The following is a 13,542-nucleotide window of genomic DNA, read 5'->3' as shown; positions in this document are numbered from 1 at the left end:
TTGAAATGCAATGAATTTTAAGATTTGAGAAACCTGACATGAATAAAATCCAAAAGGAAGAAAATAAACAAGCCTTAGCAACAATGTTCATTGTTAAGCTAAGCGATTGTTTCTTGTTATTGTTGACTTGTTTAATTGTTGAGAAGTTTGGATTACGTGACAGGGAAGATGTGGAATTTGCAGCAGATCATAATTCTTGGGGCTTGGACGCTATAAACGTAGTAATTTAGTTTTAAAAGTTGCAGAGGTTTCGCTGTCAACGAAAATGGTGAGTTTCAAATGAGAAAATTATTGTTAGAATTAGAATTAGGGTTTATTTACATGTTATAGATTCTTTATAGTAAAAACCAAGGATCTGGAACGTGTCATAGTATGAATATGAACACTTAGTATAACAAATATCAAAATACAATTATGAGCGCATACTAATTATATTTACTTACATAAATATTTACAACATTTAAAATTTTCCAGTTTTCGTAAATTTGTCTACGGAGTAAAAGGAGTGAGATAAAAACTAGAACAATAGAACTAGTGAGGTTGAGACCTTGCACGTGCCTTGGATCATTTTGTTAAATATGATAAGTATCTAGTGCCGAAGTTAACAACGAGTAGTAGCTACCTATGCAGACGACTTAGTAGTATTGGCGAAGGAATTACAGAACATGATGGACAAGTTAGTGGAAACAGGTAGAGAGTATGGAATGGATATCAACATTGAAAAATCAAAGGTAACGAGGATAGCACCGAGAGCAGAACAATTGAACGTTGTAATTGGAAACCAACAGCTGGAGAATGTGGAGCATTTCAAGTACTTGGGACGACGGACGCTCTATGAACCAAGGAAGTAAAAGCAAGGATAGTCATGGCCAAGGCAGCTTTCGTCAAGAAGAGGATACTTCTCACTAGCAAGTTGGGCTTGGAGATGAAGAAGAAACTAGTGAAGTGTTACGTATGGAGCAGAGACTTGGACACTCAGGAAGAAGGAACAGAAATACCTGGAGAGGTTTGAAATGTGGTGTTGGAGAAGAATAGAGAAGATCATGTGGACGGATTGAGTGACCAACGAAGAAGTATTGAGGAGAGTCAACGAGCAAAGAAACATTCTGCAGGCGATTACACGAAGGAAAGCTAACTGGCTGGGACATATTATGAGTGATATCATCGAAGGCCAGGTTGAAGGAAAGCGAAGACTGGGAAGAAGACTGATACAGCTAACCGACGATCTGAAACAAGGAAAGAAGATGAAGTTCCAGGAATTAAAACGAGAAGCTGAGAATAGGGTAAACTGGAGAGCTATTTTTGGGCAGAGCAATGGACCTGTCGTAAGACAGAACACTGAATAATAAGTAGCTACCTACCTAACCCCCCCCTCCCCGAAGCGCCTACATAACGTATAGCGGGACAGCTTTACTTTACCTTTTTATAATAAGTTTCACCAATTGTACTTCAATTCGCAATCACTTGTTCACCAATTGATAAATTTTAGAATTAGTGTCAGTTAGTTTCTGTACATTGCCAATGGTATTGTAAGTTCTTGGCTTGCTAAAGTTAAGGTTTTCTGACTGTTGAACCACTTTTGGTAGGGCATCAATCTGTGTGTCTCTGTCTGTGTAGTTTATTTAAGTTATGTGGTGCTGTATAACCCGAGCTACTGACAATTGTATACAGTTGAACCTTGATATAACGAACCCAGTTATACTACGGCTCTGATAATATCCCCCAATACGATTACATGTTTTACGTCGAACAAATTAACATTTTTGGATACATTATAAGACTGTTGCAACATTCGTTGCTGCAGTGTGCGGATATAGGGGGTAAAGTCCACGGCCCGCTATGAATAGGTAAATGTTTTTGGCTTCATTAACTTTGGACTGTTTGACGAAACAGCAAAATTGAATGAGCACCCATGTGGTTGAAGGAGGAATAGTAGTCCACATGCTAATATTTTTGACGTAAATACGTCTATACGGAAGGGTCATTCGGCAAAAAGGCGTAACGAACTTGTGTAACGAAAATGTGAAAGATCCGTATCAACAATGTGTAAATATGGACCGACAACAATGGTCAGCTTGCGTCATCTGTTTACTCGGCATTGTGTTACATTACTGTCGTCAACAATCCGCTTTCGTTATTACGGAAAGAGCTGAGCTGTGAATCGCTTGTAGATGAAGTGCGTCGTAGACTAGATAATTTTGTGCTGGTAAAAACGTTTTAGAATATCAAAAGTACTTATCTTATATAAGAATTATTACATTACATCACATCGCTCCTTGCATTCTCTTAACATGTTTATCCAACTAGCACAAAATTTCAAAATTTTTTCCACAATAGGTTTATTTAGATCTTTAATAGATCTATGGTCCTTTCAACTTTAAATTAGTCTCATGATTTCATATTTCAGCGTCTGTAATTCTGGTTTTGTCATTTGCTTATATTGTTCAGTCTTCACTCCTGCATGAAACTGGTTGTAATTCTAGGGTATTATAAATATGTATTCTAATGTTAGATGTAAATATAACTGACTGCATTTGAAGGTTGAGATGTAATAGTAGCCATAAGTTGTTCATTTGAGGAATTAAGAATAAAACTGACAGTCCCACTGACTCTTTTCCTTAATCTGTGTCAATTATTTATTTCTAAACAGCTGGGAGTCTGAGTCTTGCAAGATCTTGCAGGAAACACATTCTGAAGGAGCAACAATGCGACAAACACATTTTCATGACTTTACAAAGGAATTGGAAGCTGTAAGGACAGACAGGGATCATCATAAAAACAGGGTCAGGAGTTTACAGGATGAGTTGGATACAATTAGAAAGTATTGTGATACTGTTAAGCGAGATGAAGAGGAATGGAAACATGAACGAGATGATATGATGGAAGAAATTAACACTTTAAGATCTGAAGCAAGTATTGTAATTGCAGAAAATAATGCTTTAAAGTCAGAAATTGATGACATGAAAGAGGAGCTTTCCAAAATCAGAAGCCAGTCCTGTGATCATGCAGCACAGACAGAGGCAATATATGGCATGATAAATGATTGCAATGTTTTTCGGAGGAAAATGGATAAGATAAAACCCCTGGAGGCTTTATATAATAACAAGCAGCCAGACATCCAGATTTCTGCTGCTGAATGTGATATACTACAAGCAGAACTTGATATGCTTCGTCACAGAGAGAAGAAAGATGAAGCGTTAAGAAGAGATGAACAAGATACAATAAAGATTATGTTAGATAAATGTTTAAACACTGAAGAGTGTTACTTCTCCTTATGCAAGAATGTCAGCAGCATAGAGGTGATAACACAAGAGAGCAATGAAGAAACTGAGGCTTTAAAATCTGAGTTCATTACTTGTTTGAAAAACAGTGTTAAGTCTCTGACAAGAGCCAATAAAGAAAACAATAAGTTGAGATTGCAGGTGAAGGAACTCCAAGGTATAGTTGCAGACCAGAAGGATGAAATAAAGAAATTGGTGACTGATGCACACAGACTCACATCAGCCTCCAATGATGAACAGGTAAGCCATCCCATTCCATACCACCTAGACAGTCATATTGGTCATTCCCTTGCTCTGCACATTACTTCATACTTCTTGAAATTATTCTGTTAGACTGGGTTATTCCAAGGTGTACATAGTTTTGACAATACATTTAATATCCCTACTAATTTACTGTCACATGTAGTGAGCTGAAATTTGATCACTTATCACATTTCAGTTATTGGCAATATTAGGGTGTTTTATCATGTTTCATAATACAGTTATTTCCTATTCTGATCAAACATTTCATCTGTACTCAATTTCTGCAAAGCTGTCAGACATTGTTACACACAGTGTCACTCCTGCCACTATTGGGAAATTACATGCAATACCTGGCATAAATTGTTGACATAAAATATTAAAACATGCATGCAAACATCACGACAATCATCATCTAACAGTCAAGTGTAAGGCCACTTATTCTGTGTTAATAGTTCATTTTACCAAGTGTCTCCTTACAACTTGCCATTGGTTTATTCACCCACATGCTTTATAATTCTTTAATACACAAAATTTGTGAAATTTGACTCTTTGTATTCTATCATCATGTGCAATCCAGATGGTTTTATATTAAAAGACTGTGTTCAGTATAGGTTGTTGTTAGATCTTCAAATATATCTCTGTTCCTTTTATTGTAAGCTAAGTATATTTTTCTGTGTCTCTCTTGCATTTCACTCCCTTATAAGAATCTTAGTAACGTTAGGACATTATAAACATTTATTCTAGTATTATATATAAACACAACTTGATGGATTCAAAGGTTTAGATGCAATAATAGCCATAGGTTGATTATATAAAAGTTTAAAAACCAAACTGGCAATCCCATTGACTCTGCTTTTCATATGTGTGTCTATTAATAATATATCTCAACAACTGGGAGTGTGAGTCTTGCAAGATCTTAAATTTGTGCTTGAAATGGGTTGCAGGACAGACAGGCTCAAAGAGCAACAACACTAGAAACGCAAGTTAGTGACTTGATAAAGGTACTGGACGCTGTAATGACAGATAGGGATCATAATAAAAACAGGGTCAGGAGTTTACTGGATGAGTTGGATACAATTAGAAAGGATTGTGATGCTGTTAAGCGAGATGAAGAGCAATGGAAACGTGAACGAGATGATGTGATGGAAGAAATGAATACTCTGAGATCTCAAGCAAGTATTGTAATTGCAGGAAATAATGTTTTAAAGTCAGAACTGGATGACATGGAAGAGGAGCTTTCCAATCTCAGAAGCCAGTCCTGTCACCTTGAAGCACTGGAACATAAGTTGAATGAAATGACACAAGAACATGTTACAATGAATGTCAGGTTAGATGAACTCTCAAAAACTGAACAGTGTTACTTGGCCTTGTGCGAGAAAGCCAATAGCATGAAGGTCATATCAGCAGAGAGGGATAAAGAAATTACTGGCTTAAAATCTGAGGTCATTAGTTTGAAAAACAGTGTTAAGTCTCTGACAGGAGCCGATACAGAAAACAATAAGTTGAGAATGCAGGTGAAGGTGCTAAAAGGTATAGTTGCAGACCAGGAGGATAAAATAAAGAAATTGGTGACTGATGTACACAGACTCACATCAGCCTCCAATGATGAACAGGTAAGCCATCCCATTCCATACCACCTAGACAGTCATATTGGTCATTCCCTTGCTTTGCACATTACTTCATACTTCTTGAAATTATTTTGTTAGACTGGGTTATTCCAAGGTGAACATAGATTTGACAATACATTTAATATCCCTAATAATTTATCTGTGTCACTGCTGTGGGGATATTCATCTTTTAAGTGAATGAAGTATGGACTTATTAACTATGTCTAATGTGTCATTTGAATTTGTTTTTCTGGTAATACTGCTGTCACATGTAGTGAGCTGAAATTTGATCACTTATCACATTTCAGTTATTGGAAATATTAGGGTGTTTTTATCATGTTTCATAATACAGTTATTTCCTATTCCGATCGAACATTTCATCTGTACTCAATTTCTGTAAAGCTGTCAGACATTGTTACACACAGTGACACTCGTGCCACTATTGGGAAATTACATGCAATACCTGGCATAAATTGTTGACATAAAATATTAAAACATGCATGCAAACATCACGAGAATCATCATCTAACAGTCAAGTGTAAGGCCACTTATTCTCTGTTAATGGTTCATTTCACCAAGTGTCTCATTACAACTTGCCATTGGTTTATTCACCCACATGCTTTATAATTCTTTAATACACAAAATTTGTGAAATTTGACTCTTTGTATTCTATCATCATGTGCAATCCAGATGGTTTTATATTAAAAGACTGTGTTCAGTATAGGTTGTTGTTAGATCTTCAAATTTATCTCTGTTCCTTTTATTGTAAGCTAAGTATATTTTTCTGTGTCTCTCTTGCATTTCACTCCCTTATAAGAATCTTAGTAACGTTAGGACATTATAAACATTTATTCTAGTATTATATATAAACACAACTTGATGGATTCAAAGGTTGAGATGTAATAATAGCCATAAGTTGATGATATAAAAGTTTAAAAATCAAACTGGCAATCCCATTGACTCTGCTTTTCATATAATGTGTGTCTATTAATAATATATCTCAACAACTGGGAGTGTGAGTCTTGCAAGATCTTAAATTTGTGCTTGAAATGGGTTGCAGGACAGACAGGCTCAAAGAGCAACAACACTAGAAACGCATGTTAGTGACTTGACAAAGGAACTGCAAGCTGTAAGGACAGACAGGGATTATCATGAAAACAGGGTCAGGAGTTTACAGGATGAGTTGGATACAATTAGAAAGTATTGTGATGCTGTTAGGCAAGATGAAGAGCATTGGAAACGTGAACGAGATGATATGATGGAAGAAATTAATACTCTGAAATCTCAAGCAAGTGTCCAGTCCTGTGACCTTGAAGAACCTGGACAAAAGGTAAATGGCATGGAACATGAATGTGATACAATACAGGTCAGGTTAGATGAACTTTCAAACACTGAACATTGTTACTTGGTTTTGTGCAAGAAAGGCAATAGCATGGAGGTCATATCAGCAGAGAGGGATAAAGTATTGACTGGCTTAAAATCTGAGGTCATTACTTTGATAAACTATGTTAAGGCTCTGAAGGAAGTCAATATGAAAAACAAAATGTTGGAAATGCAGGTGAAGATGTTACAGAATACAGTGGCAGATTAGAAGGATGAGAGAAATCAATTGTTGATTTGTGTACAAAAATTGACCTCAGCTGCGAATGATGAGAACGTAAGCCATTCCATCATTGTTTCATTCTTACTTCTCCCTCTACAAGTTTAGAGGTAATAGTATCACAAATACAGAGCTGGAATTAGAACATTTATCACATTTCAGGTGTTAGCAGTATGTAAGTTTGCTACATATGTGCCATGTTTTGTATTATATACATTTACCTATTCTGATCATACATTTCGAGTGTACTAAATTTCTGCAAAATTCTCAGACAGTATTAAACACACTGCCTGTCTACCAATATTGTGAAATTATAAGCGAGACCTGGTATCATTTGATAATATCATGTATTAGGAAGTGAATTTCAACATAAACAATACCATCATCATTTAGCAATCAAGGTGTAAGGCCATTTCTTGGCCATTCCAGGCTTAAATGAATAAAAATGTCTTTACAATTTGTTGGTTCTTGAATATACATGGTTTATAATTTTTCAGTACTCATATTTTGTGAAATTTGACTCTTTCCATTCCATCTTCATGTGCAGTCCAGTTTCAAAATGTTGTCCACTATAAGTTTCTTGTAAATATCTTAATATATCTCCGTTCCCTTTATGATTAGCAAATAAATTTTGCTGTTATTCTCATGCATTTAATTTCAGAAGCTGTAATTATGGTTTTGTCTTTTGCCTAAAATATTAATTTTTCACTCTTTTATAAGAATGTTAGCAATGTTGGGGTATTATGAGATTCTATTTTCATCTTAAATATAAACACAACTTGATGAATTCAAAGGGTGAGATGTAATAGTAGCCATAAGTTGTTTATTTCCAAGATTAAGAATAAAACCAGCAGTACAATGACTGTTTTCATAATATGTGTCAATTAATTATTTCTATACAGCTGGGAATCTTCCAAGATCTTTAATAAGTGTTGTGAAATTGGTTGCAGGAAATGCTGGCTGAAAGAACAACAATGGAAGCACTTATAGGTGACTTGAGAAAGGAATTGGAAACTGTAATAAGAGATAGGGAACTTAATGAGAAAAAAATCAGAAGTTTACAGGATGAGGTTGATACCATCAGGAAGCATTGTGATACTGTTAAGCAAGAAAAACAGAAATTGAAATGTGAAAGAGATGCTATGATGGAAGAAATGAATACACTGAAATCTCAAGCAAGTGACATTGCAGCACTGGAACAGAAGTTAAATGACAAGAAACATGAATGTGATAAAATGAAGACCAGGTTAAGTGAACTTTCAGATGTTGAACAGTCTTACTCAGACTTGTGTGTGAAAGACAGTTGCACAGAAATGATATTAGCAGCGAGGATGGAAAAAATTATTGACTTAAATTCTGAGGTCTTTAGTTTGAAAAACAGTGTTAAGTCTCTGACAATAGCTGATACAGAAAACAATATGTTGGAAATGCAGGTGAACAGTATGTTGAGAATGCAGGTGAAAGTGCTCCAAGGTATAGTGGCAAGCCAGAAGGATGAAATAAAGAAATTGGTGACTGATGCACAGAGACTCACTTCAGCCAGACTTACTTCATCCTCCAATGATGAGAAGGTAAGCCATCCCATTCCATACCACCTAGACAGTCATATTGGTCATTCCATTGCTCTGCACATTACTTCATACTTCTTGAAATTATTCTGTTAGACTGAGTTATTCCAAGGTGTACAAAGTTTTGACAATACATTTAATATCCCTACTAATTTACTGTTACATGTAGTGAGCTGAATTTTGAACATCATCACATTACAGTTATTGGCAATATTAGGGTGTTTTATCATGTTTCATAATACAGTTATTTCCTATTCTGACCATACATTTCATCTGTACTCAATTTCTGCAAAGCTGTCAGACATTGTTACACACAGTGTCACTCCTGCCACTATTGGAAAATTACAAGCAATACCTGGCATAAATTGTTGACATAAAATATTAAAACATGCATGCAAACATCGTGAGAATCATCATCTAACAGTCAAGTGTAAGGCCACTTATTCTGTGTTAATGGTTCATTTCACCAAGTGTCTCCTTACAACTTGCCATTGGTTTCTTCACCCACATGCTTTATAATTCTTTAATACACAAAATTTGTGAAATTTGACTCTTTGTATTCTATCATCATGTGCAATCCAGATGGTTTTATATTAAAAGACTGTGTTCAGTATAGGTTGTTGTTAGATCTTCAAATTTATCTCTGTTCCTTTTATTGTAAGCTAAGTATATTTTTCTGTGTCTCTCTTGCATTTCACTCCCTTATAAGAATCTTAGTAACGTTAGGACATTATAAACATTTATTCTAGTATTATATATAAACACAACTTGATGGATTCAAAGGTTGAGATGCAATAATAGCCATAGGTTAATTATATAAAAGTTTAAAAACCAAACTGGCAATCCCACTGACTCTGCTTTTCATATGTGTGTCTATTAATAATATATCTCAACAACTGGGAGTGTGAGTCTTGCAAGATCTTAAATTTGTGCTTGAAATGGGTTGCAGGACAGACAGGCTCAAAGAGCAACAACACTAGAAACGCAAGTTAGTGACTTGATAAAGGTACTGGACACTGTAAGGACAGACAGGGATTATCATAAAAACAGGGTCAGGAGTTTACAGGATGAGTTGGATACAATTAGAAAGGATTGTGATGCTGTTAAGCGAGATGAAGAGCAATGGAAACATGAACGAGATGATATGATGGAAGAAATTAATACTCTGAAATCTCAAGCAAGTGTCCAGTCCTGTGTCCTTGAAGAACTAGAACTAAAGTTAAATGGCATGAGACATGAATGTGATATACTGAAGGTCAGGTTAGAAGCAACATACTTGACCTTGTGCGAGAAAACCAATGGCATGAAGGTCATACTAGCAGAGAGGGATAAAGAAATTACTGCCTTAAGATCTGAGGCCATTTCTTTGATAAAGTGTGTAAAGTCTCAGAAGGAAGTCAATACAAAAAACAAAATGTTGAAAATCCAGTGAAGACGCTCCAGAATACGGTGGCAGATCAGGATGAGATAAAGAAATTGAGGATATGTTTACAAGAACACACCTCACCTACAAATGATGAGAATGTAAGCCTTCCCATTCCATACCACAAAGACAGATACATTTTCATTCCCTTGCTGTGCACACTACATCATACTTTTAAATGAATTGTGATAGAGTTAATTATTTGAAGGTGTGGACTACTGCTGCAGCAGTAATCTTTTAAATTAAAGAAGAATGGACTTACTTATTTTTAATGTGTCATTCTTACTTATCCTTATGGTAGTACTGCTGTCACAAATACTGAACTTTAATTGGAACATTCATTACATTTTAGCTTTTGGCAGTATTTAGGTGTTTTATATCATGTTTTATTATAAAGTCATTTCCTATTTTGGTCATGCATTTTGTCTAGACTAAATTTCTACAAATTTTTCAGACAGTGTTACATACACTGTCAGTTCTGCCATTATTTGGAAATTTCATGGAATATCTGGCTTATTTTGTTGATATTAAATGTTAAGAAGTAAATGCCATCATCAAATGTCATCATTATGTAACAGCCAAATTGTAAGGCTACTTATTGGGCTTTCCATGCTCATTTGCCAAAGGTCTCTTTAAAAGTTGCATTGGTTCCTTAATGCACATGGTTTATAATATTTTAATACTCTGAGTCTGTGAAATTTTACTCTTTTTATTCTGTCATCATGTGCTTTCCTTTGGTGTTATATTTAAAAATTGTGTTCAGTGAAGGATGTTGTTAAATTTTTTAATACATCTCTGTTCCTTTTATGGTTGGCTATGTATATTTTCCATGCTTCTCATGCATTTCATTTCAGCAGTTGTAATTCTGGTTTTGTCTTATGCTTACATTATTCAGTTTTCACTCTTTTATAAGAACATTAGTAATATTAGGGTATTATAAACATTTATTCTAATGTTAAATATAAACACAGCTTGGTGGATTTGAAAGTTTAAGAATAAAACTGGCAGTTAAAACTCATGATCAAATGAGAGTCTGTGTCTTGCAATATCTTAAATATATGTTTGAAATGGGTTGCAGAAAAGACTGGATGAAAGACCAACATCACTTGAAACACATGTTTTTGACTTGACAAAGAAACTGAAAACTGCAACTTCAGGCATTCGGAATGTTGTCGCTGAAAGGGATTCTCTACAAGCAGAACATTAATTGCTTTGTTCCACATGCTAGGATGCTGTACTATTGAGAGCTGAATATGATAAGATGAAAGCAAGGTTAGATGAACATTCAAGCGTTGAAATGGCTGTGAGCTAGACACTCAATTACATGGAAGATATATCAGCAGAGAAGGATATGTTCAAAAATATATATAAAGAATGTACTACCTTAGAAACTAAGGTGATTCGTGTAAAAAAGCATGTTTATTGTCTGAAGGAAACTTATAATGAAATTAAAAAGTTGAAAAGGCAGTTGCAGGAGCTCAAGCTTGCATTTGCAGATTGGAAGAAGAATATGGAGTAAATATTGAATCACCTTAGGTAGAATATAGGTAAGCCTATTTATTCAATATCAAAAAGACTACTTTACCAGTAGGCCCATCACACTATACTGTAATTGTTTTAATAAATTTTGATAAAGTACATTGTTCTAAGAAATAGGAAGTTCTAAGATTACATTTAATGTCTGTGCTAATTAGTTTGTGATACTGCTGTTGGTATAGTCATTTTTAAATGAATGATAAATGGATGTTTTAATACAGTTGCTGTAACATAAAATTCAAACACTGATTATAACATATTGTAATTAAATTTATGGTTAATAAAAGAGATAAGAAGGGAATTCTTTTGTATTCACTAGAGAAGAAACTCTTTTCAGATACAAGTGTTTCCTCCATTTACAGTGCAAAAATAAGTCTAATTAAGGTCTGATCAGATATGTTCAAACTGATAATTAGTTCCTAATATGAGAATTGTGTGAAATACCTAAATATCAGTTACAATCTCAGGCAAATTATTTCCAGGAGTAGCTGTGCTTACCAATACAATCCTTTTTATATGCTAATATGTTGATCCTGAGAGATTGTTATTAGATACTTATAGAGGTATAAATGAATTTAAGAAGGGTTACCAACCTAGGAGTAACTTGGTAAAGGATGAGAATGGTGATTTGCTTGCAGATTCCCATAAAATTTTGAATAGGTGGAAGAATTATTTCTCTCAGTTATTGAATCTTTATATGGTTAGTGATGGTTGGCACATAGAAATACATACAGCTGAGCCATTAGTACCTGAGCCTAGTTGTTTTGAGGTTGAAATTGCTATTGAAAAGTTGAAAAGGTATAAATTGCCAGGTAGTGATCAAATTCCAGCACAACTGATTCAAGTAGGAGGTGAAACATTACATTCTGATATCCATAAACTCATTAATTCTAAGGAATAAGGAAGAATTGCCTGAGCAGTGGAAGGAGTCTATTATTGTTTCAATTTGCAAGAAGGGCAATAAAATTGACTGTAGTAATTATTGAGGCATATCACAGTTATCATCTTTATACAAAACTTTATCCAACATCCTTCTCTCAAAGTTAAGTCCATATGTAGATGAAATTATTGGGGATCTTCAATATGGGTTTCAATGTAATATATCAACTATTGATCAGATTTCTGGTGTTTATCAGATTCTAGAGAAAAAATTGAAGTACAGAGAGAAAGTACATCAGCTATTCATAGACTTCAAGAAAACAAATGATTCAGGTAAAAGAGAAGTATTGTACAATATTCTCACTGAGTTTAGTATTCCCATGAAACTAGTTAGTCTTATTAAAATGTGTTTAAATGAAACCTATAGTACAGTCTGTATAGGTAAACATTTGTCTGACATGTTTCCTATTCAGAATGGTCTAAATCAAAGTGATGCTTTATTGACATTGCTTTTCAACTTCTTTAGAATATTCAATTAGGAAGGTCCAAGAAAACCAGGTGGGACTGAAATTGAATGAGACACATCAGCTTCTGGTCTATGCTGATGATTTGAATCTATTGGGGATAACATAAATACCATAAAGAAAAGCACAGACGCTCTAATTGATGCTAGTGAGGAGGTTGGTCTAGAAGTAAACACAAGAGAAAACTAAGTATATCATGATGTCTTGTCACCAAAATAACTAACTAGAAGGCTTTGGGAATCTGAAGGTTCGTCACTGAAATAACCAAAGCCCTCCACCAGTCCATGTCCTGGGCCAGCAGAATCCAATCACCTTTAACTCCTATTTCCCATACATCTCACTTGATGTTATCCTCCCATCTACGTCTAGGTCTCTCCCCTGTGGTCTCTTCCCTTCAGGCTTCCCGACCATAATCCGGTGCACAATTCTTGCGCCAACCATGCGTACAACATGCCCTACCCATCTCATTCTTCTAAATTCATCATCGTGTCACTAAAATGCAGGGGAAAATCGTAACGTAAAGATAGCTAATGGAAGCTTTGAAAATGTGGCAAAGTTCAGATATTTCAATTTCGACGGAGGGAAATCCTGAAGTTAGATGACAAAATTTGTACCTACTGTATTCTTGGCAGTGCTGTTGATAGATGGTAGGACAGTACGCGGTTCACCGCATACGTCGCCTACGTTGCCAACTTAAAGCATCGAGTAGCATTTGAGGTTCTCACGGCAGTGACTATGAAGATTCTAGTTTTTCGGTCGTTGTGTCGTGTAGTGTGGTAGAAGTTTATCAGCATTTTATCATTCTGATGATGGAGGCAGCAAGCACCTTTGAGATGTCGTGAACTTCTACCAGACTGACTACATGGTGCAACAACCCAGAA

General features: G+C 35.2%; 1 protein-coding gene and 1 long non-coding RNA gene across 4 annotated transcripts in view; one reads left to right on the top strand and one right to left on the bottom strand.

Moving 5' to 3' along the window:
- LOC110838127 (uncharacterized) overlaps positions 1-13,542 on the bottom strand; it is a 20,866-nt gene extending 7,324 nt beyond the window's left edge. The window contains exons 1-2 of the long non-coding RNA XR_015532700.1: positions 13,276-13,542; positions 12,974-13,153 (exon numbers count right to left, since the gene is read on the bottom strand). This is a non-coding gene — a long non-coding RNA (uncharacterized LOC110838127). The remainder of the gene's footprint in view (positions 1-12,973; positions 13,154-13,275) is intronic.
- LOC110838123 (uncharacterized) lies at positions 76-11,648 on the top strand. Of its 3 annotated transcripts, XR_015532699.1 has the most exons (7): positions 76-268; positions 2,651-3,521; positions 4,469-5,137; positions 6,192-6,461; positions 7,682-8,302; positions 9,249-9,823; positions 10,801-11,619. XR_015532699.1 is itself a non-coding variant. In XM_087340855.1 (6 exons), the coding sequence occupies exons 2-6, from the start codon at positions 2,706-2,708 to the stop codon at positions 9,729-9,731; spliced, it is 2,859 nt and encodes a 952-aa protein (XP_087196981.1). In that variant the 5' UTR covers positions 596-1,283; positions 2,651-2,705; the 3' UTR covers positions 9,732-11,648. The 3 variants fall into 3 exon arrangements, 2 of the variants coding, with proteins under 2 accessions (XP_087196981.1, XP_087196980.1); XM_087340855.1 differs by lacking the exon at positions 76-268 and adding an exon at positions 596-1,283 and having other exon boundaries at positions 9,249-11,648; XM_087340854.1 differs by lacking the exon at positions 76-268 and adding an exon at positions 596-2,206 and having other exon boundaries at positions 9,249-11,648.

The sequence above is a fragment of the Zootermopsis nevadensis genome, unplaced genomic scaffold, assembly GCF_977971745.1.
Source record: "Zootermopsis nevadensis isolate Lab colony 2312 unplaced genomic scaffold, Znev_1.0 Znev_ptg000061l, whole genome shotgun sequence".
Lineage (NCBI taxonomy): Eukaryota > Metazoa > Arthropoda > Insecta > Blattodea > Termopsidae > Zootermopsis > Zootermopsis nevadensis.
The sequence above is the reverse complement of the archived record's forward strand: the minus strand, read 5'-3'. Positions and strand labels throughout refer to the sequence as shown.

Bases quoted from the DNA above. Each gene is read 5' to 3' on its own strand.
- LOC110838123 (XM_087340855.1), top strand. From the start codon at position 2,706: ATGCGACAAACACATTTTCATGACTTTACAAAGGAATTGGAAGCTGTA. The intron at 3,522-4,468 runs GTAAGCCATCCC...AATGGGTTGCAG, and splicing joins CAGCCTCCAATGATGAACAG to GACAGACAGGCTCAAAGAGC. The intron at 5,138-6,191 runs GTAAGCCATCCC...AATGGGTTGCAG, and splicing joins CAGCCTCCAATGATGAACAG to GACAGACAGGCTCAAAGAGC.